Source organism: Crotalus tigris, unplaced genomic scaffold (assembly GCF_016545835.1).
Source record: "Crotalus tigris isolate CLP2741 ecotype Arizona unplaced genomic scaffold, ASM1654583v1 scf7180000020184.803716, whole genome shotgun sequence".
NCBI lineage: Eukaryota > Metazoa > Chordata > Lepidosauria > Squamata > Viperidae > Crotalus > Crotalus tigris.
In genome coordinates this window covers 603,922-630,794 of record NW_024097897.1, presented here as the reverse complement: position 1 = coordinate 630,794, position 26,873 = coordinate 603,922, and the positions used below count along the sequence as shown (strand labels likewise).

Here is a 26,873-nt window from a genome sequence, read left to right as displayed (position 1 = left end):
TTCTAACGTATTAGCCACAAGAATCGAAATTTAAGAGCAACTTCAGATGGATAATATTAGTCAGAGACTCAAAATGCTTGCAAGGGAGGTTGTAGCCTATGAAAACAGAAAACTAGGTGAAAAAAAAACAACCACAGTTAATGATACTGCCGCACCCACTGTGCTTCTTAAAACCTGGACGGGATGTCCAATGTGTGTCCTTTTGTGCTATACAACTGAAAAGCTACACGCTTCATTTGCTAATGGGCAACTAGTGATTAAAAGAAGAAAAAAACAGAGCAAGACGAAGTAGGCTCTTAGCCATAGTGTTTTCTGACATGCCTTTGTAGTGTTTAGCAGTACACAGCGAAAGACTGAAATGAGTTGGGCTTCAGAGTTTCTGAACAATACGTGCTGAGAGCGTGGATTGCAGTAGCCGGTTCCTTTTCTTTCACCGTTCAGACAAGATTGTGATTCAGATTCACTATTTGACTCACAGTCACTGGAATCAGAACCAGAGATACTGGAGACGTCATCTGCATACAAAGCAATGGGGGAAAAAAAAGATAACCAAGCTAGAAATATCATCATTGGAAGTTTTTTGATTTTGCTCTCTCCAAAATCCAAAGAGCTTCTGCTAAAGAATTACTCCATATCATTGATGCTTTTAACTTTTCCTTCTAAAGATTTCAGATGGGTAAAAATGACTTTTTGATCTAAAGCATTAAACATTCCAATATAATATCTCAGCAGAAATTTCACTAAAATCAAATAAAAAGGATTCAAACACTCTAATGATAATAGAATATTAAATAAATTGAATAGAATAGGGCGGCAAAAAAGATAAGTGCTATTTTTAGTCTGCATCTATTAAAATATAGTTTCTGATCATGATAATTGGTATAGTGTTTAACTATGTGTACACAGTTTGGTCTAGTGGTGAAGTCACCCAGCTAGAAACCAGGAGAGTTCTAGTCCCACCTTAGGCATGAAAGCCAGCTGGGTGACTTTGTGCCAGTCACTCATCCCAACCCACCTCACAGAATTATTGTGGGGAAAACAAGAGAAGGAAGGAGTATTATATATGTATGCTGCCTTGAGTTATTTATAAACTAATAAAGGTAGGATAAAAAATAATAAAATACATAATTGGTGATTCCAAGGATTCACTTTCATTAATCTGTTAATGATTTCCCACCAGGATTATTAGAATCTTTCTGCTAGGCCAGAGGATAGTTGCTTGAAATCATAATAACTAACAGAATCCTCAAGCAATAATGACTCTATCTGTATATTTTTCTTCACCTGCTTGAGTCTTCGCTTCAAATTCTTCAGCTGTGAGCATCTGACGTCCCAACAATCGCTGTTTTAGGTTGAAGCGATGCCAATCTAGCTGATAATGATCCTTCTGTATAGAAATAGTTAAGTAGTTCAAAAGATTGAACTAAATTTCTTGTGACGGGTAGGCAAAAAATCTTTATGAACCTGAAATGCTTTTATGACTTTACACATAGAAACAATTCCCATTAATACATGGCCTATCTTTGCAATGATCTGAGTAATTTAAAATTCCCAGATTTCAGCTGAAATAAAAGAGACTGCCCTGCTCATACAGAAAATACTTGCAATAATGCCTACCTGTTCATCTCGATTCTCAAAAGCCTTTGAACAAACAGAGCAATACATCCGGTCTGATACCTCTAGGGTTAATTTAGCTTGCTGGAGTTCCTTGGTCTCTGCAAGAACAGCAAAAAAAATGGCCATTAATAACACAAAATTATGTGATGAATGTATGTCTTTATAAAAATTCACTGAAAAAAGGCACAGCATTTCAGGTACAGAAAGGAACACATTATCTGGGATTCAAATTGATTTATACCAGTCTTAAAACTAAAATAAAAACAGATTTTTTAATAAAATCTAATCCTGTCATTTGGCTTACTAACATGAATTCATATACAAAATCTGAACTGCAGTATTCCCATGCAGAAAACATAAAAACAGATTATTTAAGAGAAATAATTTTAAATAGTTGCTAAAGAAACAAATGTATTACATTTGTACACTAATCTTGTGAAGATTTCAGGTGGTGTCTCAGCTTTATTTCTGTTTTCCCCGTGTCATTTCTCTTATTTTAATACTCTGAAATGATCATTTGCTTCCTATTTTCAACTAATATTTATAATTAACCTCAGCTCCCTATATCAACTAAAGAAATCATTCTTTGTTAATATAGTAAGTTTATTTTAAAAATAGATGTTCCTAATGTTTTTAACTGGTAGACCAAAAATAAGACAGGAAAAAAATATAGAAACTCAAGGCTGGCCAAGGTTCGGTAACATTATGGGAAAACAGTGGTTTCCTGTTATATCGAAATGAGGTTACACAGTCAACTCTAATGATTTCATTGGCTTTGAGAAAGATGCTTAATACAATAAAGATATCTGAGAATTAACCAGGAAGGATCCATTATAATGAGCTTTTCCCTGGAAAACCATACAAAATTATACTTTCTGCTATAATTTCAGGACAATACAGGAAATTTTTAGCTATCTAGACCAGGGGTCGGCAACCTTAAACACTCGAAGAGCCACTTGGACCCGTTTCCCAGAGAAAAGAAAACACTGGGAGCCGCAAAACTTGTGTGTGAATGCAGGCTAGTGGAAGGAGCTTAATTGAAGAGTTTAATTAAAAAGAAATAGAGGTTGCTGTGCATGAGTTCTCTCTCTCTCTCTCTCTCTCCCTCCCTCCCTCTCCCTCTCTTTGTCTCCCTCCCTCTCTCTCTCCCCCCCTCTCTCTCCCTCTCTCCGATCTTCTGCTCACCTGGCAAGCTGGCACACATTCTTATTGGGCTGGCTCTCTCCTGCCCTTGGTCTGCCAGTCCTCTTCCCCCACTCAGTGTGTGTGTGTGTGTGTGTGTGTGTGTGTGTGTGTGAGAGAGAGAGAGAGAGAGAGAGTGTGTGTTGCTGCTTTCTGCTGCTTCCTGTGGAGACGCAGCAAAGGCAGGAGCCCCACCCAATAAGCTTGTCAGCTTGTCCGAGAATAGCGTGAGGCCACACTTTTTACAGAGAGAGAGAGAGACACAGAGAGAGAGAGAGAGAGAGAGAGGGAGGGGAAGCTCAAGTGCCTCTCTCTGTCTCTGTCTCTCTCTCTGCAAATGGCGGAGGCTGGGAGCCACAGGAGAAGGCTCAAAGAACCACATGCAACTCCGGAGCCACGGGTTGCGGACCCGTGATCTAGACTATATTTCATTCAATTTGTATGTCAAACTATATGGCAAAGCATTACAAGATGTGGATTTGGTAATGCAGACCAGTTCAAAGACTTGTTCTATTAAACATAACCAGATTCTAGAATGCTATTTCCCTCTTTGCGGCCATTTAGTGGTCATCCAAACTGTTGAATCCAAACATGTACAAGATAATGACCTCAGGAAAAAATAGGTCAACACTTCAAAGAATGTCAAGTATATCACAATGTTTTCCGAAGTATGAAGTTTCTGCAAGGACAAGCCATTATATGAACAATAGTCAGTTATTCATTTGTAGTATATACCTATGGTCAAATAAAATTAGGCTAGCAAACTCTAACAGAATCTAATCTGGGATTCTGGAGAACCTTTTTAGATAATCTAAGCAAGCTAAAATGAAAAACACAACCAATTTCAACTTGAAACTCAAGACTTTAAATCTGGTAAATGTCTATAGAGATTCTCAGTCATCCAGGTCATGGTTGTCACAACCAGAATCTGGTAAACAAGTGAACATTTGCCAAATCTCCCCACCCACATTTATAACATCTGCTGCCCATAAATTCAGCACCTGGAACTGCCACAGAAGTGATATCTTCTGTTGATTCAGTGACAAGACAAAGTCCATTCATTAAAACTGTATTCTGAGCAGCCTCAAATACAGACAAGGTTTCAATAGGCTGCATGATCTGAAAAGAGGGAGAATAATCAGCAAATTTCAAGAACAGACATACAGTAAAGACCACTGTTACTTAAATTCAACAAGGGCTTCTAAAAGTGAGGCAAATTGCCTTTCTTCATCAATAGGGGTCGAAAAGGACAGGAAGAAACATGCCTAGAGCTACTAATTTCATTCTTACCTAACCTGCTATTCTATATGGTAGGTTGGTTCAGTGATCCTGAGAGTAATGTCAGAATGATCATGAGTTTGGAATTTAGATCTATAAAATGCTAGGGCTTAAAATCACCCACACTTCCTATGTTGTGATTGTCTGCACAATTGGGTCCAAGAATTTTCATTGCAGAGCAAGATGGTTGTTAAATGAGTCATGCCTCAGATTTTACAACCTTTTTTGCCATGGTTGTTAATCAATGCAGTTAAGTGAATCCAGCTTCCCCCATTAATTTTGCTTGTCAAAAGCCTGGTGGGAAAGTTGCAAATAGCAATTGCATGACCTCAGGATGATGCAACCTTTGTAAATATATACGGTTGCCAAGCATCTGTTTTGATTACATGACCACTGGGGATGCTACAATGATTGTTAAGTATGAGGATCAGTTGTAAGTCCCTTTTTTTGGTGCTGTAGTACGTTCAAATGATCACTAAGCAAGTGGTTGTAAGTCAAGAGCTACATGTACGTTGCAGGAAAGAACAAGCAATCATTTCAATTAAGATACCAACAAATTGAAAAAAAAATGGAAGGAAAAGGTTGGTGAACAATATTTTAAGGTAACAGAAATAAAAATCCAACAAACAGCCTGGTTTCAAAAAACGCAGGTCATGAAATCAGATGACTAACAAGATGGATAATGAACAGAGCAAGAAAAATTGAGGAGGTGGTTGCTTTTGTTGAGTACAATTAGGCCACTGATTGTGTAAGTCATATCAGAATATGCAATACAGTCAGACTAATGGGAGTGCCAGAATACCTTTGAGAAATGCAAATATCACAAATCTGATTGTGAAAATAAAAGTGGATTAATATTAAATATTAAATAATGTTGAACTTACAGCTCAGTGAACTTACAGCTGATGGTGAGGAAATGAAGGTGAGGTGTTTTCCTTGGCTCAAGATTGACAGCGTGTTGGAAATGTAAAGGGAAATTAATCCTAGAGAGAAAGACAAGCATACATGATGAAAGAGCATTTCTATAACAAAAAGAATGGTTAATACTATAATCTTTCAGTGATAATGTATAACTGTGAAAGGCAGAGAGGGAAAAAGAGCAAAAGAAAAAAAAGGTATATTTTTGAATTAGGGAGGTGGAAATAGTTTCTAAGAGAACTGTGGACTGCAAGAAGAGCCAGTCAATCCTGGATCGATAGGATAGGACAGGACAGAACAACTTTATTATCACTTTGAATGTACACTAATCAGTATACATTAAAATGAAACTTCGTTGCGTATAGCTTTCAAAGAGTCACCACCTCCAATATACACTACGTAAATATGACATACATACATAATTATGCATATACCCACATATATTATGTGAACAGAGAAACGCAGTCTAGTTCAGATTATGTATACATGTGCATGGCGAGAGAAACGAATCTTGCAAGTTTACCAGATGGATGGCATAGGGAACAAAGCTATTACACAATTGGGTAGTCCTGCTAGAAATACTTTGAAAAATCTTCCCAGAGGGGAGCAACAGAAACAGACCATAAAGTGGGTGTGTGGGGTCTCTAACAATGCTTCAAGCTCTAAGCACGTAGCGCTTATAAGCAGTGTCCTCAGTAATGGGAAGTGGACTTCCTATAATCTTCTTGGCTGTCCTTAACAATCTCTGTATGGACTTTCTATCTGAGGCATTGCTGCCACCAAACCAGACACTGATGCAGTTTGTTAAAATGCTCTCAATTGTGTCTCTGTAAAAAGTAGTCAGGACAGAAGGAGAGAGATGCGCTCTCCTCATCCGACGCAGGAAATGCAGATGCTGATTTGTATGCTTCACTAAGGATTGAGGTGTAAAGAGACCAGTTCAGATTGTTAGTTATCTGCACCCCCAGATACTTAATACTGTTGACCACCTATACAGTTGCATCCTTGATACTGAGTGGAGTACGACTATGCCGGCTCTTTCTGAAATCTACAATGATCGCCTTTGTTTTATCAACATTTAGAACCAGGTTACTTTTATTGCACCAGTCCACCAGAGCCTTCACCTCTTCCCTATAAACATCTTCATTGTCATCCCGGATAAGACTCACTCTGCCGTGTCATCTGCATACTTCACAATATGATTCATAGCAGATTGGGCACAGCAGTCGTGGGTCATCAAGATGAACAGCAGCAGACTCAAGGAGATGGAGTTGGAAATTTTCTTTCCAACTGGCAGAAACTGGGACCAATCAATAAGGAAATCGATAAAGGAAAAAAAGTCTGTTCTGTTGAATCAATGATCTACAAGTAGAAATATACATAGTTTCATAATGTGATGCTGGTAGATGTTGAACCAGTTAAAACTGGCAAGGTTGAGATAAATAGAAAATAGGGAAAAACAGCAGATAAGGAGATGGACAAAATCAAAAAGATTGCTGGAATATCTTTGGAAGAGTTACCCTTGTCACTATACCGGTCGAAAATGTAACCCTTTGTCCATGCTGTTTGTATCAACGTCTCTAGCATTCCTTATAATCAAGATACAGAATAAGCGTAGGGGCAACGTTCAAAACACCTCTGCTGAACACAGACTACCAACTGGCTATTGTCATCCGCACCTCTATCCCCCTTCTTGCTAAACTACCCAAAGCTACTACCCTGTGCCACAACTATTCGGGGGGGGGAGGCGGTGGCTCCTCTACAGCCCACCTAAGCCAATCCCTGATACCTCTGCACACCCACCAGAGCAGGAAGGCGCCCCGCTCCACGAGATCTTCAACTCTGTCACCGGGGGAGAAACGTCACTTCCGCCCGTCATCGAGGATTTTTTTTTTTTCTTCCTCTTACAAGACAATCCTCCCTGTCTTACTTCCTCCTCCCCGCGGCTTTCTCATTGGTCCGCCCTGTTTCTACCTCTCCGTCCCGTCATGACCTCTGATTGGTAGCGGAAGACGCCAGACGGAGGGAAAGGCGGCGGAGGAGAAAGAGTAAGTGGCAATCCCCAACTGGCGGCGGCGACGGTGGCGGCGGCGTCTCTGGCAGATTACCAGGGGCGACCGCAGAGGTGAGCCTCCTTAGTTCCGGGGGAAAAGCCGGCGAGGAGGAGAGCGCCCCGCGCTCTTTCCAACCCGGGCTTTCCTTCTCCCGTGTAAACAACCTCGGAGGAAGGCTCCTCCCTACCGGAGCTCGCGCAGCCAAAACAAAACAACATCTCGGGACTTCCTGAATGCTCTTGGAGCCCAGACGTCCCCTGTCAATATAAAGGGGGGGGGAAGGGGTCCCGCAGTAGCGGAGACTTCCGACGCTGACCCCAGCCTCCCGTAGCAAGTCCTAATGGCCAGGTCGTCCGAGGATGTACCACCTTTGCTCACCTTGCCAGAGTCCCGGGTGAACAGGCCTCCGCTGGTGTCTACGCTCTGCGGGTCTGGTGCAATTGCTGAAAAGAAGGCGGCTCTCCTGATACTTACATAAGGGTCCTCCCCCCTCCCGCTGGAAGTCGCCACTGTAAATGTGCTTTTTGTGTTTCCCCCCCCCTTCCCCAGACATCAGTTTACAAGGTGAGAAAAACGCGTGGAGAGTCAAGACTTAGAGACACCATCATGCCACTTACTCTTGCCAACCACAAAGCAAACTGAATGTTTCTGCAGCATTAGGACAAGATGGAACAGGTTAGTTTTTGCCCCATTTTTGTCTTGTGTATTGGGAAGGGTTTATTTTTGTCACACTACAGACGGAGGCAGTTTGTCAGAATAATGGGAGGCAGATTAGCTGCTGTTTCTTGTGGGTGAGTGGGTTGCCTCTCTCTGCAGGATGACAACAGATTTTATCTTAAACACACCAAGAGAAATATCTAAAGTTTGGTGTGATTGTTTTTATTTGCAGAACTGGCAACAATGCAAGCATGTACTCAGAAGGCAAGAGCATCATCTGCCTTCCTATCATATTCCTGGGACCCTTTAACCCAGCAGCATCAGAAAATTGGTAATGGGCCACTTGCTGATTTTCAATTGTAGACTAATGAATTGATATAAACAGTGTTGTGCTGATACTTGAAATCCAAAATGTAGGTTCTCAAAGGACACTGCAAGAAAGCAATAGTAACACTGACTGCCCCAAAGAAAGGATGGATAGGCAAGAGATTATGTGGTTTAGTATATAAAATTATGCATGTTAAGCTGTTAAGATTCTTTGCCCTGGAATGTAGTGATTGTCCAAAGAAGATAGCATTAAAATTTCATGAAGAATCTACCAATGGCCACAAATGATCTTGGCTTTCTAATAACAGAAACCCTATGGTCTGAATCCTAGTTTCTAAGGACAATGATAGAAAGTGGTTGTTGCAGACATGTCCTGCTTGTGGTCTCCCTAGCCTAGAGGGTCTATCTATTTTGTCTATTGAACCCATATGCTGGGTTTAGTGAGTTTTCAACTGATGTAGCATGAACCTTCAATTCTATATTAATTTGCGCATAATGAACAGATCAATTTTTAATAACACATAGCTTTCCAGCAGTGCTAACTATAGATTAATCCTCTCCTTGTGCACTCAATGTATTTGAGTTGATTTCACAATCCAGAATTTGGTATTTGTGGCAGAATTAGCTCTCTGAGACAATCAGTTTTCTATTGTGTTTTCCTTTTTCTTAATGTAATCTTTTCCTTTGTTTTTAAGTGAAAAGGTTGCTTGATAGCATTTTATGCCATATATTTATTACATTACTCAAGATTTATTTTTAATTAGCATGTATTTTTTCACTTATGTGCATTTTAATGCCATAATAACAAACAACTGAAAATAAAACTAGAAAAAAAAATCTTACAAAGGCCCAAAAGGGTGGTATATTTATTTGACTTGAAAATGTAGTTTCATTTGCATTTAGGGAGAGTTTGATACAGCATAAGTATTTGTGTCAAATCTGTGCTTATGTAATAGGTTATTTTGTTTTAGTGTATCTTGTAACAGACTGCAACTTGTAAATATGGAGGCAATGAAAGTTGAAGGACTGGACAATGAACAGAATGTTTAATGAAATGAAGTGTTTTTCCTTGTTTTCTCCTCAAGTAGTGACTAGAGAGGTGAGCCACTCAGACTTCAGGAAAAAGGGGGCAAAAAGAAAAACTAGTAACATAAATAATTTTCTACCCTTTCATGTTTACTACCCGCTTGTTGCTATAGTTTCTTAATAGTTTCCTCTTCTTTTACTCTGTTTGGTATTCTGTACATAACTATAGCTTAAAAGAAGAAGTTATGAACTATTTAACTGATGGCTTGCATTTACATCAAATTGCTGATCCCTTCTTTCTCTGTCCTTCACTGCTCTTTATGTCAGAGCTCATAAGAATTTAGATGACAATATGACTCACTTTGATACCGAGTATCAGCGACTGGAGGCCTCATATAATGACTCTCCCCCTGGAGAAGAGAATCTGATGGTTCATGTCGCTGAGGGCAGCAAATGTAAGTATAGATGGACTGTTAACCTCAGTGTCAGAAACTCTAATGGTATGCATAGTGAAAAGGAAAACTGGGGATTCTGTCCCATGTTGGTGGAGAAACTGCATTTCTTGTACAATATGATCCTAATTTTCATTAAATTTAGTGGAGGGATGTTTCCATAATTGGTTTTAAATATTTCAGATGCCATTCTTATAGTCTGTTTCTCCTGGAAATGGAATGTTTCATCTCAAATCCCCAAAACAAATGCTTCTTAATTCCCTTTGGATGAGATTGTTTTAAGTGAAACTGGTATTTGCAGCTCTTTGTGCAATAAGGTTCTCTTTTGGCAGACATTCTCTCTGTCCTGTAAAATCTTCTATGGTGAATGTTGGAATGAATACTTTTGACATATTGTCTCTGTCTTGTAGCTCCACATTGGCATCACATTGAAAATCTGGATCTTTTTTTCTCTCGTATATCCTTCTGATTGCAGGGACAAAATGATTGAACCTCAAGTTGAATTCCAATTGCACCAAATTGGAAGTCACTTACAAGAAGATTTTTAGCTTCAGAATTAAGAAATTATTACAATAATAAGACATAATGACATAAGTTAGGAAATAATTGATAGATTAATTGTATTATTGTAAATAAGTGAAAAAAAACCTAGAGTTTCAGTTTCAATTACACTTAACATATAAATTATATATGTATAAATGGACACATACTGTATATTTCATTTAGAAATGATTCTTTCAACTGATACATTCCTCACAGATAAGATAACAAAAGATAAAAGGATGTTAACTGTATGTACAGATAGTCCTTAATAACTACAGTTGACCCTGGAATTTTGGTTGTAAGTCTTTGCAGTTGTTAAGTGGATCACCAGGTGACCTGACTTGATTTTACAACCTTTTTATACAATAGTCATAAAGAAATCACTGTGATTATTAAACAAACTGTGACCGTTAAATGATTTTTACTAGAAACCAGCCAAAAATGCCTGAAACTAGCAAAATAACCTCAAACGCCGTGGGAATGCGGGACGCTGCAACCAGTCATGATGCCAAGTCCCCAAAATGCAATTGCGTTATTGTGGCGGAGTGTAGCAGTCATAACTTTGAAAACAGGGTCATAGGTAACTTTTGGGAGGGGGGGGGACAATCTGTCGTAATTCCTAAGCGAGGACTACTGCACTTCTAAAGGAAATTATTTATGAAGAGAGTTACTGACTTCTTACCTCAACTGATAACTACTTAATATTATAGCAAATTTATAGCAGTTTAAAGTGGGAAAGAAAATGCCATTTGTAAGTCATAGTTGAAACTAGGGGTAGATTCTACAGCTAAAAGTTTGGCAATTCTCCTTGACTGTAATCTTCACGTCTATAACCTGCACCAGAAAAATGGCTTCACTTGCATGCTTATCAGTGAGATCTTTGAATTAATGTGAGTATAATTTTTTTGTTCCTGGGATTTGTAGAAATTTATTTATTTATTTATTTATGAGACTTATATACCACTTTAAGTGCAAGCACTCTCTAAGCGGTGTACACCAGTAAGCAATGTATATATATATATTTACATTGCCCCCAACAATCTGGGTCCTCATTTTACCTACCCGGAAGGATGGAAGGCTGAGTCAACCTTGAGCCGGTGAGATTTGAACCGCTGACCTGCTGAACACAGTCAGCTAAAGTGGCCTGCAGTACTGCACTCTAACTGCTGCGCCACCTCGGCTCTTTGTTTTTATGTACCTATGAACCCTCTTGTCAACAAGGTGAAAAATATAATAATCTCTCACCTAGATTAGTGATACTTCTCAATGCTCAGTTCCTATTATTTCAGTTGAATAATCCAATCCTGTCTAGATTTTCCGACTCAGTTCCAAAATTGAACCTGATACCTTCTGTTATCCCAGGTTTTTTGAAAAGGAAGGAAGTAAAACGCACCCAATTTTTCCTCTTTGTTCTTATAGGCAGTTCATCTTTGTTGTGGCCTTTACTACATTCCTTGTCAGCTGTGTTGACTATGATATTCTCTTTGCCAACAAACTGGTGAATCACAGTCAGCATTCCAGTGACCCAGTCAAAGTGACTCTGCCAGATGCTTTCCTGCCTCCCAATGAGTGCAGTGCCAGGTAAAGATAGAAGTGACTAAATACAGCAACATCCCTTGTTCATCTTGGTGAGACTTAATGCAAGATCTCCTAGATAAGCAAGTTCCCCAGCTTCATAATAGGTAGCACTCCATCAGCACTATATGCTGACAAATTTAGATTCTAGTTAGAAATGTTTTCAGTTGTTTTACTTGGGAAATGGAATGTACACTGGCAAATTTGGGATCCCTAATAACAGTTAGAATGGATCTTAACCTGTCATTATTTACGGTACTTACAGCAGTTGTAATAAGGTTAACTAGCTCATCTTTGGTCTTCTGTTCCCAGTAAATGGGCTAACCACCCATAGAGGGGGGAAAAATATGTTTTAAAATGATCACTTTCGTATTTTTAAACTTGAATGTATGCAGTGTTGTTTATCAGGATGTACAGTCAGTTAATTTGTTTTATATTTTATAATTTTATAAATTATATTTATAATTATAGTTTTATTTATGATATTTTGATTTATGTTTTGAATCATCAAGGACTGGTTTGACTGGGAGTGAGTAGGTGATGCCATATGATTAATAGAGCTTTGTTTTGTTTATATATTGATGTCCTTGGTACTTCCCATTAGTCTTACCAGCCCAGCTGTTTTGGTGATTGGTATCTTAGTATTACACTTCTCCAGACTTTGTTAGAGTTGCCTGAATTCTGGTAATGAGAGAAGAGTTTATTCATTTTTCTAAAGCATAAAGCCAGTAGCTATTCTTTCCCATCTGTGACTCAGTCTCTCTCTCTCTTTCTCTCTCATAGAATCCAAGCCAATGGATTTCTTCTCTCCATCCTAGTGATTGCAGGGGTCTTTTGGATTCACCGGCTGATTAAATTTATTTACAATATTTGCTGCTATTGGGAAATACATTCTTTTTACGTGAATGCACTCAAGATTCCCATGGTAAGCTTCTGAGATTCACTTCACCTGTAGTTCATTCAAATGAAAAAGTGCCTAAGTGAAGCTTTTTTGTGTAGAGGCCTTATGATTACCAGCGAATGCAGTGTCTTTCTGCAGGCATGCCTGGGACGTCTCGCTAATCATTGGGGGAAAAATGCTGGGTTAACAAGTCTACTCTACTATCAGCAAGGTAGTAGGTATATTCTTTGTTTTTACAAGTACAACAGTCTTTTATTCTGAGATTAACTATAATGCACAGTACTTCTGTAATCATAAACAATTCTAGTCATCAAATTCTACCCAACAGTGACAGTTTGTCCTACCTCAATAAATCTTTTTTAATATAATTCCATATCTGCCCACAATTCATATTAGTCAATATAACCCCTAGATATTTAATGTTCTTCTCAATTTTAGAAGCCATCTTTTTCATCAGAGTCTCTTGATCTTGTGTACTCATATTTTTAACTAACGTTTTTCTTTTTTCTTTTAAAAACAAAACTTTTGGATTTACTTATATCCATCTGAAGCACCAAAGTCATTCAGTTTCTTCATTTCATGAAGTGCTCAGTACCATTCTGAGGTAAAACCAAGCCAAAAGCCCTCAGTGTATAGGTCTCTTTTTTTGATTTTCAGCCTAATATCTCCAATTAACACTTCTAAAACTAAAATAAAAAGCAAAGGTGATAAAGGACATCCTTGTCTTGTCCCCTTCTGTATTTCCAATGATTTAGTTAGATCACCATTAATAATAATATGTGCCTTTTGATATGTGTATAGTTTATCCTTTGAGTAAAATTCTCCCCAAAGTCCAGATTCCAAAATTTTAAACATAAAAGACCAAATTTTCAAAAGCTCTCTGTTTCAAGAAAAAATCAGTGCCATTTTCTTCTCATTATACTGTTGCAAATACTCTATATTACATCCAATACAATTCTCACATCTCTTAATTGTCTTTTGGGTAAAACCCACATTGATCATCATGTAAAACTCTTCTTTAGTTTATCAACCAATATTGTAAATATTTTATAATCATTTAGTAGAGATATGATTCTTGAGGAAATAAGAACCTGCTCCATTTTTTAAAACCCTCCCTCTCCCCAAACGCCTTGCTAGTCTATCTGAATTTACTTGCTATCTGCTGCTCCTTACTGATCTTTCTTTGCAGTTGTGCAGTGTTGCTGATTTTTCCAGTCTGGTGACAATCCCATGAAAGCTTAATTCTGCCCATTGATCCATCTTGTTCTTCTGATTTGCTTAGTTGAGTGGCACGGCTATTATATCTGCAGCTGCTTTTCTGGGATTGCCAATATCTATTTCTAGACACTTGGCCAGCTCTGTTAGAAGCTGAGTATCTTTATTAAGAATTTGCTTCTCTTCCCCCAGGACCTGGGAATATTTAGCTTAATTGTATAATGTCAGAATTATAGGAACAAGCAAGCAAATGAATTAATGCAGAAAAGCTTTCTGTATGATTTTTTATTTTTTTTTTATTTGTATTTTTGCTGCTCTGCATGGTGTCATCCTTTCAGGTTTAAAATTGCCTTCATTTTATATACTTGTGACTGGAAATCTGCACCTCTTTTTGACATAATTTGGATTTGACAGTTCAAAAGAAAGTTGACTGAAGTTCCATGGGGGACATACAAGAGGTTTTGGAATTACATGCTTGTGAAGTGGAGCAGTTCTCTATACACCAGACATGTCAAACACAAGGCCCGGGGGCAGGATGCAGCCCACAAAGTGGTTTCATGTGGCCCACGAAGCCATCCTGGAAATAGTAAGGGAACGGCCCCCGCTGCCGTAGCCCTGGCCCAGGCCGGCCAGGAGCCAATGTACAATTTTGTGGTTGGCATCTATGCTGAAATGCATTCAGTCTTAGCTCCACAAGGCTGTCCAGAAACAGCGAGGAAACAGCCCCTGCCACATCGCCTCCGCCCCCTGGGTGCATGCTGGGGAGGTGTCACCCTTTGTGAGGAATGAAGAAATGGACCATGCCTTGGCGCTTGCCCCGGTTCCACCCCTTTCTGCCAGAGACCCTCAGATCTGACCAACTCCTGCCCAGGCCCCCACAGGCACCCTTGACACAAACAATGTAGCGGTGGCCATGCCCACCCAGTAGGCCACACCCATTCCATCCACGCCCACGCAGTAGGCTGCACCCACACTGGCCACATCCACCCAGCCCCCCAAGGGCAACCGCAATGCTGATGTGGCCCTCAATGAAATTGAGTTTGACACCCCTGCTATACACAGTGAATAAGTGTTATCTTTATATTGAGAAGAATTGATTAGACGCAGGACCAAAAATACTTGTCCTACACATAATTCTCAGACTGGAGGATTCACTGAAGCTTGACTCCTAATGCCCACATGGATATGTTGGGGGGTTTTTTGGAACTAGCATGGAAGTGGTAAAATTATTGCCTTCTTCCAGTAAGTTCAGGGGAAGCTATTCCACTGCCCTAATCATACCACTGATTACATCCTCTTGTCTACTTGCAGTCCAATTTGCCCTACTATACCTGGCAGGAGGTACAAGCACGGATTATACAAATCCAAAAGGAGCACCAGATCTGCATTCATAAGAAGGAGCTGACAGAACTGGACATCTATCACCGCATCTTGCGCTTCAAGAACTACATGGTAGCCATAGTGAACAAGTCACTCCTGCCTGTGCGCTTCCATCTTCCCTTCCTGGGAGATACTGTCTTCTATACTCGTGGTCTCAAGTACAACTTTGAGCTTATTTTCTTTTGGGGCCCTGGCTCGCTGTTTGAGAATGAATGGAGTCTGAAGGCTGAGTACAAACGTGGTAGCAATCGCATGGAGCTGGCTGACAAATTGGGCACCCGTATCTTATGGATTGGCATTGCTAATTTTCTTCTTTGTCCACTTATACTTATATGGCAGATTCTTTATGCTTTCTTCAGCTACACCGAAATTCTCAAGAGAGAGCCGGGCAGCTTGGGTGCTCGTTGCTGGTCTCTCTATGGCCGCTGCTACCTGCGACATTTCAATGAGCTGGATCATGAGTTGCATTCAAGACTCAGCAAAGGCTATAAGCCAGCTTCTAAGTACATGAACTGTTTCATTTCTCCCCTGTTTACTGTTGTGGCGAAGAACGTGGCCTTCTTTGCTGGGTCTATCCTTGCTGTCCTCATTGCCCTCACAATTTATGATGAAGATGTACTAGCTGTAGAGCATGTCCTCACAACTGTCACCCTCCTGGGAGTGGCTGTCACTGTCTGCAGGTGAGTGGGAATGGCTGGATTGAAATTTTTGTGGCTTAGGAGGCTTTCTTTATGCTTGGAGAATAGTAATTGTTACTATGAAAGCAAATAGTAACTAAAAGCATTCTCTTAATTTTTTTTTTAAAAAATCTATTAAACAACAAGGGTCTTACGTTTGGTCCGTTTCTCATTTTACTGCTAGAAGACAAATTAGCAGTAGTACTCTTTCCTATTTTAGCAGTTACATCTAGGACATTTTAGAGTGCCACGAGTTTGAGACTTAACTAAGCTTCACAATTCATGTCTTTCAGTTCAGTTAAGCAGAGGCTTTTCCTAATTCATTAATCATGTTGGCAGGATGCTTTGAAGTAGAATTCATTCTAACATTTTCATCATAAAGCTTTGAGATGTCAGGAGACAAAATATGGGTTTTCAGGAATCTTAGACTTGTCACATGTTATAGGAGGTTTTTTTTGGGTGAATCTAGCAGGGGCATAGTTGTTCACGGTCTATAAAGTACAGATACTGTAACTTCATAGCAGAGAGGAAAAAAGTGGTCAAGTCAGCAGCTTACTTAAGGGAATTGAAATGGAGAAAGACAGTGCAAGAGTTAGCGAATGAAGAGATGAAATAGGAAGAAACAAATAGGATAAAAATAAATGAGGGGTTCTTGGTTCTCTCTGAGCTTAGTTGTTTTCTTGTAGACGTTTCATTAGCCAAGCTAGGTAACATCATCAGTGCTAGTAAAAAAGTGCTCTTTGCTCGTAGATTATATTCTAGTGCAGTGATGGCAAACCTTTTAGAGACCGAGTGCCCAAAAACTGGCCCCGCCCCTGCTCCACTTCCCTGCTCTGCCCCTGCTCTGCCCCCCCCATCCCCTGCCCAACCTGTCCATAGGACCACTCACCACCTCCAGGGCCCGCCGCAGATCTCCCAGGCAGCGCTATGGCGGCTACACTCTCTGCCTGCGCCCTGTAGCATCAACTGCATGATGGGGTGTGAGGGCAGAGTCTTGTCTACACTGCTTGACTGCCATGTCCCTGACTGCGCTGCTCCGTGTGGGCCACGCTCGAGGGCGACTCTTCTTCAGGGGGGCTGCTGAAGAGGAGGGGGTCGTGGGGGGAGGCAAGGCTGGGGCAATGGCACGTGTGCCCACAGAGAGGGCTCCGAGTGCTGCCTCTGGCACCTGTGCCATAGGTTTGCCACCACTGTCCTAGTGGCTTGCTATAAACTAAGAGCAAACCCAACTCCTTATTAGCATTGATGATGTTGCCTAGTTTGGATAATAAAACATCTGTAAGAAAACAGTCAAGCTCAGAGAGTACCAAAGACCCCTTATTTCAACCCTTTATTGGTATAAATAATTGCAAGTAGAAGATTTCTCTTTTACATTGTTGTTTATGGATCAGCATTTAAATCAACCTGACATTTTATGAGTGACAATATAAAGTTGTTCAGTGGTTGAAATCTGCAGCCAACGTCGTGTCAATTCACAATTGGCATTGGAGGAATTATTGCAAGATTGCCCTACATGTCAACTAACATTGCACTTTACTAAACTTTTTGATAAAAACATAATGCAATCCGAAAGTCTTCAAACTGGAATATAACGTGGTACAAAAATCTGTAAGATTAATTTGCCTTCCTCCACCATGAGTACATGGATTAGAGCTGCCTGTGCTGTATCTGAAGCACTAAGAATTCCTACAGAATCTTTATCTGTGGACTATCCTTTACTATAAAAATAAAAAGTCTAGACCAGGGGTAGGCAACCTCGGCTCTTTTATGACTCGTGGACTTCAACTCCCAGAATTCCTGAGTCAGGAATTCTGGGAGTTGAAGTCCACGAGTCATAAAAGAGACGAGGTTGCCTACCCCTGGTCTAGACAGTAGCAATATGCACCCTTTGCCAACAAGCTACTTTCTGTCTGCTGCTTCTTGCCAGGGGATGGAGAGCTCATTGGCTTCAGTTTATGTAGCTTGTGCACCTATCTGTCCCTGTAGGTCCTTCATCCCAGACCAACACCTGGTTTTCTGCCCAGAGCAGCTGCTTCGGGTGATTCTGGCACACATCCATTACATGCCTGACCACTGGCAAGGCAATGCCCATCGTTATGAAACCAGAGATGAATTTGCTCAGCTCTTCCAGTACAAGGCGGTAAGATAGGATAGGTTAGAGGGGGGGGGAGGGCACTGTCAATAGAGAGAGGTCCTGAGTAGATCCTAATTATAAACAAGATGTTTATATAAGAATCTCCAGAAATTCGGGGACTTTCTCTAAGTATAGAACATTTGGAACAACGGTCGTGCCTGTAGTCATCCTGAGTTATGTTGGTAATATTCACTGGGGTGTTTATCTAAGGCAGTGATGGCGGACCTTTTAGACACCAAGTGCCCCAAAACCGCCCCCTGCACCCACTCTGCCTCCCATCCTGCCTGCTCCACCCCCACCTACCCCCTGGCCCGCCCACCCGCAGGGCCATGCACCGCGTCCATGACCCACCGCAGCAGATCGCCCAGGCATCCCTGCAGCGCCATGGCAGCCACACCCTCTGGCCACACCCCGCAGCATCATTTGCACGCTATGGGGCACAAGGGCGGAGTCTTGTCCCTGCTGCCGGCTATGTCCTTGGCTGCGCTGCTCTGTGCGGGCTGTGCCCAGGGGCGACTTTCCTTCAGGGGGGGCTGCTGGTGAGGATGGGGCTGTGGGAAGAGGCGAGGTTAGGGTGATGGCACGTGTGCCCACAGAGAGGGCTCCGAGTGCCGCCTCTGGCACGCGTGCCATAGGTTCGCCACCACTGATCTAAGGGTTAACGGTTTGTTTTCTGTGTCCAAAGGTGTTCATCTTGGAAGAGCTGCTTAGTCCCATTGTGACGCCCCTGATTCTCATTTTCTGTCTGAGGCCCAAAGCGTTGGAAATCATCGACTTCTTCCGCAACTTTACAGTGGAGGTTGTGGGTGTGGGAGACACTTGCTCCTTTGCCCAAATGGATGTGCGCCAGCACGGGCATCCTGCAGTAAGTCCCAGCAAAAATGGAAAAAAAAAAAGAATGGAAATTAATCAGGAATTCAGAAAAGGCCATTTGGTTTGCCTTCTTCAGTAGAATGTTAATTGAATGAAAGTATGTCTGAAAAGTGATCTAAGTCATAGAGCACAGAAGTGAAGAGATCAAAGAGCAAAAGGCAGTTTTTATGTGGTGGTAATTGCTTTCACTCTGTCAGCTAAGTTAGCAAGGTACACAATAGTTTGGTTTTTTTTTTTTCTACCGTAGCCTTAAATTACTGTAAAAGCCAAATCACTATTTTAGGCTTGTAGTACACTTGAGAATTTCATTTTCACAATATGAAATGTGATTTACAAATCAGATGTACGCTTTTTGTAATTTTTTAAAGGGAATAACTGTATATTGGGAAAAATAATGATTCAAAGGAGAAGTCATTGTATTTTTATTTTATTTTATTTTATTTTTGCTTGCATAAAATCAAGTAAATCAGGATAGGGAGATAGTTAGCTCTGTAACTTTCCTGAACTCTGCTCTGATTGTTTTGCAGTGGATGTCCGCTGGGAAGACAGAAGCCTCCATTTATCAGCAGGCTGAGGATGGCAAGACAGAGCTGTCCCTCATGCATTTTGCCATCACCAATCCACACTGGCAACCACCTCGGGAGAGCACAGCTTTCATTGGCTTGCTTAAGGAGCGGGTGCACCGTGATAGCAGCCTGGCATTGGCCCAGCAGGCTGTCTTGCCTGACAATGCACTTTTCACCTCTATCCAGTCACTACAGTCTGAATCTGAGGTACCCACACGGAAGATGATGAGAATTAACAAATGGCAAAGCTACTTTTCTGAGATATATCTGTTGCCGTGCATGTCCTGCCCTGAAAAAGGAGAGAATTGATGTCTCTTCGTAGGGCTTCAAGAATGGGGGGAAACTGGGAATCTAAGCCAAGAGTAGTGTTCTGGCTGGTTAGGCTGAGAAGAAATGAGGCACAATGCCAATCATGCATGGTCATTTGCTCTGTGCAGTGGCTCCAATGGGCTACAGCTCCCAAACTCTTCTATATATATTCTAAGAAGACTTAACCAGTTCTGCATAACGACTTTCCTCACACCTCTAGTACTCTTTTCACAAGAGTAGCATTAACTCAGTTCACGGGAAACCATCTTTGTTGTGAGAACTGTTGTATAGGCTGAAATCTTCCATGTGCTGCTTTGAGTGGGTTTCTCGTATTCCATCTTTCATTTGCACTGCTTAAAACAGACATAGGGAATCTAGGGGCTGCAAGCAATATCTTCTAGCGGCCCGGAATAATTCAGTCTCAATTCAATAATATTCACAAATTCTTGACAGTCATTTTGCCCATTTTTGAGGAGTTTAAGGATAGGAACAATAGCAATTTGTTTTTGTTTCCAGATGATTTTCACCTCATTTTCAAAAGCATTTGAAAGATTTTTGGCTGTATATCTTCTAGTGACATCAGTGAATAGCCTCGTGTGGCTCTCAGAAAATCACAGAGTTGAGTCCTTATCCCAAACCCTTTGGAAGAAGCCAGCCCCAGTCCTCACAGTGTATCCCTGTTATTGACACTCTCATATAAATTTCATGTGCCTTCTATAGAATTTCTATAAAGGTTTCCCGCTGAATCTCATTGAATCTCTTGCTCTCTTTTTCCCTGTGTAAAGAGTCAACTATCCAGTTTTAACCTCTTCCTGAAAATCCCACATGCCTTCTAGAGTTGGGATATAAGAGAATGGATTAGCTTCCAGAATGGGAGAGTGAGAGGTTCTAGCTCTGCCCACCACAAGTTCAGAGCTAAAACTGGATAAGTGGTGAAGTTCTAGTGACAGACCTGAGGAGAGAATACCGTTCCTGCAGAATTAAATCCCCTCTCCTCTTTTGTCTGCAGCCACACAGTCTGATTGCCAATGTGATTGCTGGCTCCTCAGCACTTGGGTACCAGACAATCCGTGATGCACAGACTTCACGGCATCTGTCTGCTGTCTCTCAGGTGGCATCTGCTTTGCGTTCCTTCTCCCCTCTTCAGTCTACCCAGACAACACATGGGAGTTCCCACGCTGATGGTGCCCAACTTCGGGGACCTGGGGCAATGGCAGGCTCGGGGTAAGAAGTAATGGGTAATAAGCATCTAGAAAAATTCTTAGAGATCAAGCATCTCATCAGTATTTTATCTGGGATACTTTTGAGAGTATTGTCTGAGGAGTCATTTTTATTTGATGCTTTTCTTGGTAGAGGGGAAGGAGGGCAATGAACTGAACATTTTTTTAGGCCTTTTAATTGTCCCTTTCTGCATCTAGATGTTTTTGGTGTGATTGAAGCTTCATCAAGTTGGTAACTTCTCCAAAGCTTCACAAAAGCTGCTTTGTATTTTGAATGTGTGTTTTGTGGTCCCGTTCTGGGTGATGTAGAATCATGACCCAATGATTGTGTACCCAGCTAGAAAAGAACTGCAAAGCACACATACGATTGTTAAAAAGTTGGTTTATTTAACGTATGAATGCTGAAAGGGGAGGCAGTCTTTTTGAACATCAGTGGATTTTTTTTTTCTAATACCACATCTTGATTCTTTTCCTTCACTTTGGCTGCAGAGTGGATGCCAGGACTGCAAGCTCTGGCAGCAGTGCATGGGAAGGTCAGCTTCAGAGCCTCATTCTTTCAGAATATGCCTCCACTGAGATGAGTTTGCATGCTCTCTATATGCACGAGGTAATGTGATCATTATGACTTATGCAGGGAGGGGGGTTTGTGGGGCAGGGGAGAGGAGGAAAGGAAAGAAAAGAAATGACGGTGGTGTGAAGATGTCATTGTATAGATGCGGCTACTTGTGAGGTTGCCTAAGGCAGGGGTAGGCAACCTTGGCTCTTTTATGACTCGTGGACTTTAACTCCCAGAATTCCTGAGCCAGCATGGCTCAGCTTGGAAACCTCTCCCTTTCCCCTCAGCATGGCTGGCTCATGAATTCTGGGAGTTGAAGTCCACGAGTCATAAAAGAGCCAAGGTTGCCTACCCCTGGCCTAAGGCATCTCAGCATAAATATATATTAATTAAATATGTGTAAATCTAAAAGATGTGAATATGTATTGTATTATTCGCATGTTTTATTTATTCATTTGTAAGTGACATTAATATCCTTCAATCATAAGTAGATCTGGTGGCTCATAACGTGTCACAAAACAATCCATAATAATAAAGATGAAAAGTACACGTGGCTTGTTGACACTTTGGCATCTAGTTTGCTGGAGATGCCACTGATTATGAAGTCTTGGCTTGAGGCCACGGAAGTCTTTGTATACTAGCACTGCATTGCAAAACAGAAACAGAGGCAGAACGGTGAAAGCTATATGGTGAAGACAAACTGCATGGGATTTATTTTATATTCAATCTTAATTTTAAAAGTTAGCTTCAGCCTTATTATTACTAGGGCTGTGTGGCACTTTGGATACATCTGGGAAGAACGCTTAGGAGCTGAATGCAACATGTAAATTCTAACTCCACAACAGGCATATCTGTTTCAGGATTCCCAACTGCTGCAGGAAAGCTTCTGCTGCAGCTATCCAGTGTGGCTGTTTTAGTGAGTCATGAATGGATGTTCAATCATGCTTTTAAATGTCCCCCCCCCAAAAAAAACTTCTTAGTTATAGTCAAAATCATTGCACACAGCTCTAATGGTTACTCCTCATGCATTTAAATAATGTTTCTCGAGTCATTTCTGCAACTTATGTAACTGTTTCCACATTTCTGGTAGGGTGCTTATATACAGTAAATCAAGACATATGTTAAAGGTTCTGCTGTAAACTCAAACTCCCTGTAAAATGCTAGCATAGGGAATTTGTGCTTGTACTATCCTGAAGTATCAAACTGAACTTGGGCTCTAAGAAATAGGATGGACGTTATAAGAGGATCAAGCTGGATCATATTGGAAAACTTCATCGTACAGTGTAGCTAGGTGCATTTACATTTACATTTAAGGTAACAGAATTGAAGCTTCTGTATGTACAGGTGGAGACTCAACACACATATGTAGGGCTGCAGGGCAACTAATTTCAGGTCTGCATCTAGATTTACTTGGGACATCTAAATAACCTTCACTTGGCTAAACACAGTCCCACATTGTTTATTCACTCATTTTCACAGCTGCACAAGCAGCATGCCCAGTTGGACCTTGAACGACACTTGTGGCACCGGCGGGAGAGTGATGAGAGTGGAGAGAGTGCCCAGGAAGACCCAGAGGCCCAGAGGAGCACCCCTAGCAGCGCTATGCCTCGCTCAGCCAGTTATCCGTTTGCCTCCCCGCATCAAACTGGTGATGAGGCATCTGTTCTACACGCAGGCTTCCAGCGCCGTTATGGTGGTGTCTCGGGTAGGTATAAAGGGCAGTATATCCACGGTCATTCTGCATTCTTCAGCCAGGAGGGCTGAAATGGCTTTTGAATAAGTCACAATTGCAAATTGTTCACAGGATACAATGAATCATTATTTGCAAACCACAGTGAGTAAGACTTGCATTAACTCCATTGTTTATCGATTATACATTAGGGCCTTATTCTTTCATTACTCCCAGATTACGAAGGGTAGGAGTTATTTTTAAATGCTAAATTCTATAGAGAACTTCTTTATAAATAATATGGCAAATGCATCAAATAGAAGATGCAGTCCTTGTCATAAACTGAGGCTGCTCCTTGTCAGCTTGCCAGCTTTTGTTTCTTGTTAAGAATTCTGAACTATAGGTGAACATGATCAGGTACAGAATACTAGCCAAGAGTAACCATAATACCATCATAAGCTTGAAAAGTTCCCCAAACTTTTCACCTTTACTGTTTCTGTGGCTGAAAGCTCATTTTTTTCTGTAATTTTTACTCTTATTTTCTCTTCTGAATAAGTTACAATGCTTTCTTTAAGCAATGGGTGAATTCCATTCTTTCTGTCCTATTATAGACCCTGGTCCAGTGAATAGGACTCCATCACACTTTGCTCGGCTGCCACTTGGGGGCTGGGCAGAAGACGGCCAAGCTGCTCGACACCCAGAGCCCGTCCCAGAAGAGAGCTTGGAAGATGAATTGCCACCTCAGCTACACAAGGTGCAACTTGTTTTATTCCCCGGTATTAGCAGTGGGTGTGGTATGTTATCTGCCTGGCGTGACCATGTATCAAAACCCATTAACCCCCATTGACATGCGTCCTACACATTCCAAAAGGAGTGATGCTTCAATTGCCTGGATGTACCTGCCAATTTCACATAACTGAACACATAAACATGGCCCAGTGGCAATGCAGTGTTGCTTGTTGCTCCCAAGAACTGTTTTGTCAGTGAATATATCAATTGATCAATATATCAATTGATTTTGAGATAGATACTGAAATGAGTGTGTCATCGATCTTAGAAAGGCTTGTATACTGGCTTTTGTTTCTGACTAAATCAGTATTCTTCCTGTCAAAATAACTGCCTCTGTCTTAAACAATCCCCCCCCCCCACTCTAGGTGTAACTGTGAAGGCTGAAGTTCCAATGGGAGTTCCAGATCTGGGGCCTGTCTCGGCTGGTGGAGCAGTGAGTTACCCTGCCCTAGAAGATACGGGTTAGCTCAAGCATCCATGGCCTGGACATCAGAATCCAAGGGTAACCGATGTGATGGTGTCAGTGGTGTTTTTGGGGTGGGCAGAACTCTATACAGACATGCATCATGCCAGCGACACATTAGCTGTGCAAGGGCTGTGTGTGTGTGTATTTACATATATTGTCTGTATCTACATACGTGTTGTCCGTGTTGGAGAACCATCCAAGACCTGCACAGAATGCCACAGAGCACACAAGAGAGGGAGAGACAAGCAGCGCTCACCCTGCCTGAAATGTTCTTCAGTTGGGAAGGAGGACCTGCTTGCGGATCCTGTTCAGTAGCCAGAAGAGCTGCTCCATTGTCTAGACTGCAGCATGATTAAAGACGCAATCAGGATGTAGGATTGGACTCAGGAAAAGAAGGGCTGTCAGAGATTATTTTTGTAACGAGAATTGAGAGCCACCCACTGACAGAGCCTGACTCAGCTGAAGCAGTCGCACACAGCAAGGGAATACATCTTCAATTTTTCCATTCCGCTAAGAACCTTGATGCCAGACGAGAAGAAAAGAATACCCTTGCAGTGCCATCACTTGTATCACAGGATTTGCCTTTCTTTGGGCGTAATTGATTTCTCATTGGGGGCCATATTCATTTGATGTCCTACCCCCATATCAGATCACAGGTTTATCATGGTAATGTTTGCCTGAGCCAGGATCTGAAGTGATCTAAGTCGGCTTTATAAAATATTGCCCAGCCTAAAAGCCTTGAAAGAAACTCTGCTCTAAAAGCCCTTGGTTCTCCTGCTGAGACTCAGAATCAAGAATAAGACTTTGTACTCTGTGTGTTTGTGGGTCTGTGTCTGAGGGTGTATGTGTGTGTGTGTGACAGAGAGAGAGAGACAGAGACGAGTGGAGATTACCAGTGCTTATCAGAGACATGATAGGCATATCATATTTAAGGAAATCTTTAATATCCTGCTTGGCTTCTCCAAATTGGTGCTGCCCCATTTGTGATTTTCTTTCTTTTTCTCTTCCCCCCCCCCTTTGGGTGCCTTGACGGTAATTATGCAGCTCTCATGGAAATACCATATTTTGTATGCCAAAAAAAGCTATCTTAAAAACTCAAGAAGGGATGACTTTTATGTTTTTACAAAAAGAGTCCGTTAAATTCACAATTCAACCGATAAAGCCCAATTTCAAACTGTCTATAGAAACACTGGTTTTTCATTCTTGCCTTTGATCTTCTGTCCTTTCAGTATACGTAGGCTAGCTGGGCCTAGTTAAGTAGTAGGAACTATTGTGTTTATTTAAAAAAAAACACTATTTTTTTTCTGAATTTGTTTTTGGAGAGCCCATAGTTACAAAGGGCCCTATTTTAAATTCTTGTTAGCCTCTTAGGTAATGATCACTGACAACCACTACCTTGTGTTAAAGAAGTAAATTATCTCAGATAATATATTCTTGTTTTCTTTGTCACAGACTAGGCTGTGCAGGATCTCATAGCTGATTTTTCTGGAGATGTTTCGTGGGAAAGCCAGACTCCTGAATTTTATAGACTTTCCTGGGCATTTTTAAAGGAAAACAAAAACAGATTATGTATCCTTAGTTCATGGCTTAGTATTTTTCTGTACTCATCATCATTTCTTTCCCAGTGGTTTTATCAAGTATCAATGGGGTAGGGAAATGTTGGTGAGCTGCAACCACAGGGTATTGTCTGCCAAGAATTAAAATAACTTTCAATAGCTACCCTCCAGGTGCTGTTTCCTGAGCTGATAAAAGTTGTAGTCCAGGATGTCTGGAGCAGGACCACCGCCGACCTGTAAGGTGCCTTTGTGCAAAACATTTTTTACCACCAAAGCATCAAGTCACGTCATGTGGCAGCTATGGTTTCCCAGCGCTTCAATCTCCGTTTTCTTCTACAGCACACTCGCACATGCACAGAACAGTAACTGAAAGGACTTCATCCTTCAACCCAATTGCCTGCAATGTGGCACTGGGATACTATTGCTCCCATAATTCCCTCTCCCCCCCCCCAGTGTCATGGTGCCTTTGTGCAATGGACATCTCGCACACCTTTGTGTGGTCGTGGTCTAAAGTGCTCCAAGTTGGGTCAGAGTGGTTTAAAACTACAGATACAGCTAGGATCAACATTATGCCTACTCCTTACTAGTATACAGAGGAATCCAGCAATATTGACATATCCCTGTAGAAAGCAGAATCACTTTGAAGATTGCTGCTTTGAATTGTGCTAGTCAAGTATGGGTTCCTCTTCAGCATCTGTCTTGACATAGCTTATCCAAAAAAATAGGTGGGGGGGGCAATACTAGCAGTCATGCATTCTTCTTATATTTGCTGCATCTGCATGGAATGGCCACCTTCTACCTTCACATTGATTTGTGGCATTAGGGAGCCAGTTTGTATGTGAACAATGCAAGTGGTTTGTAAAACGGAGCTGATTGTCCAGCTTACTGTACAGTGCTGTATCTACTGAATAAAGGAGGTGTTCTCTTCTTTAA

General features: G+C 41.2%; 2 protein-coding genes across 12 annotated transcripts in view; one reads left to right on the top strand and one right to left on the bottom strand.

Annotated features, from left to right (window-relative positions):
- The window catches only part of ANKZF1 (ankyrin repeat and zinc finger peptidyl tRNA hydrolase 1), an 18,139-nt gene extending 10,561 nt beyond the window's left edge, over window positions 1–7,578 (bottom strand). For 2 of the 9 annotated variants that reach the window (XR_005559457.1, XM_039365778.1), the window contains exons 1-6: window positions 6,799–6,989; window positions 4,978–5,060; window positions 3,801–3,918; window positions 1,618–1,715; window positions 1,285–1,387; window positions 322–515 (exon numbers count right to left, since the gene is read on the bottom strand). Coding sequence is in view for 8 of the 9 variants with exons in the window: in XM_039365778.1 (XP_039221712.1) it covers window positions 322–515; window positions 1,285–1,387; window positions 1,618–1,715; window positions 3,801–3,918; window positions 4,978–5,060; window positions 6,799–6,874 (672 nt within the window). In the remaining variant the exon portion in view is untranslated. Of the gene's footprint in view, window positions 1–321; window positions 516–1,284; window positions 1,388–1,617; window positions 1,716–3,800; window positions 3,919–4,961; window positions 5,067–6,784; window positions 6,990–7,427 lie in introns of those variants that run through there. The other 7 variants (XM_039365785.1, XM_039365780.1, XM_039365779.1 and 4 more) reach the window with 7 other exon arrangements.
- ATG9A (autophagy related 9A) lies at window positions 6,905–26,873 on the top strand. Of its 3 annotated transcripts, XM_039365777.1 has the most exons (18): window positions 6,990–7,120; window positions 7,599–7,724; window positions 7,939–8,037; window positions 9,005–9,132; window positions 9,387–9,514; window positions 9,922–9,968; window positions 10,880–10,944; window positions 11,474–11,635; window positions 12,413–12,554; window positions 15,057–15,805; window positions 17,789–17,942; window positions 18,622–18,801; window positions 19,337–19,582; window positions 20,694–20,908; window positions 21,394–21,511; window positions 22,940–23,165; window positions 23,741–23,883; window positions 24,284–26,873. In XM_039365777.1, the coding sequence occupies exons 5-18, from the start codon at window positions 9,412–9,414 to the stop codon at window positions 24,287–24,289; spliced, it is 2,556 nt and encodes an 851-aa protein (XP_039221711.1). In that variant the 5' UTR covers window positions 6,990–7,120; window positions 7,599–7,724; window positions 7,939–8,037; window positions 9,005–9,132; window positions 9,387–9,411; the 3' UTR covers window positions 24,290–26,873. The 3 variants fall into 3 exon arrangements, with proteins under 3 accessions (XP_039221710.1, XP_039221711.1, XP_039221709.1); XM_039365776.1 differs by lacking the exon at window positions 9,005–9,132 and having other exon boundaries at window positions 6,905–7,043; XM_039365775.1 differs by lacking the exon at window positions 9,005–9,132.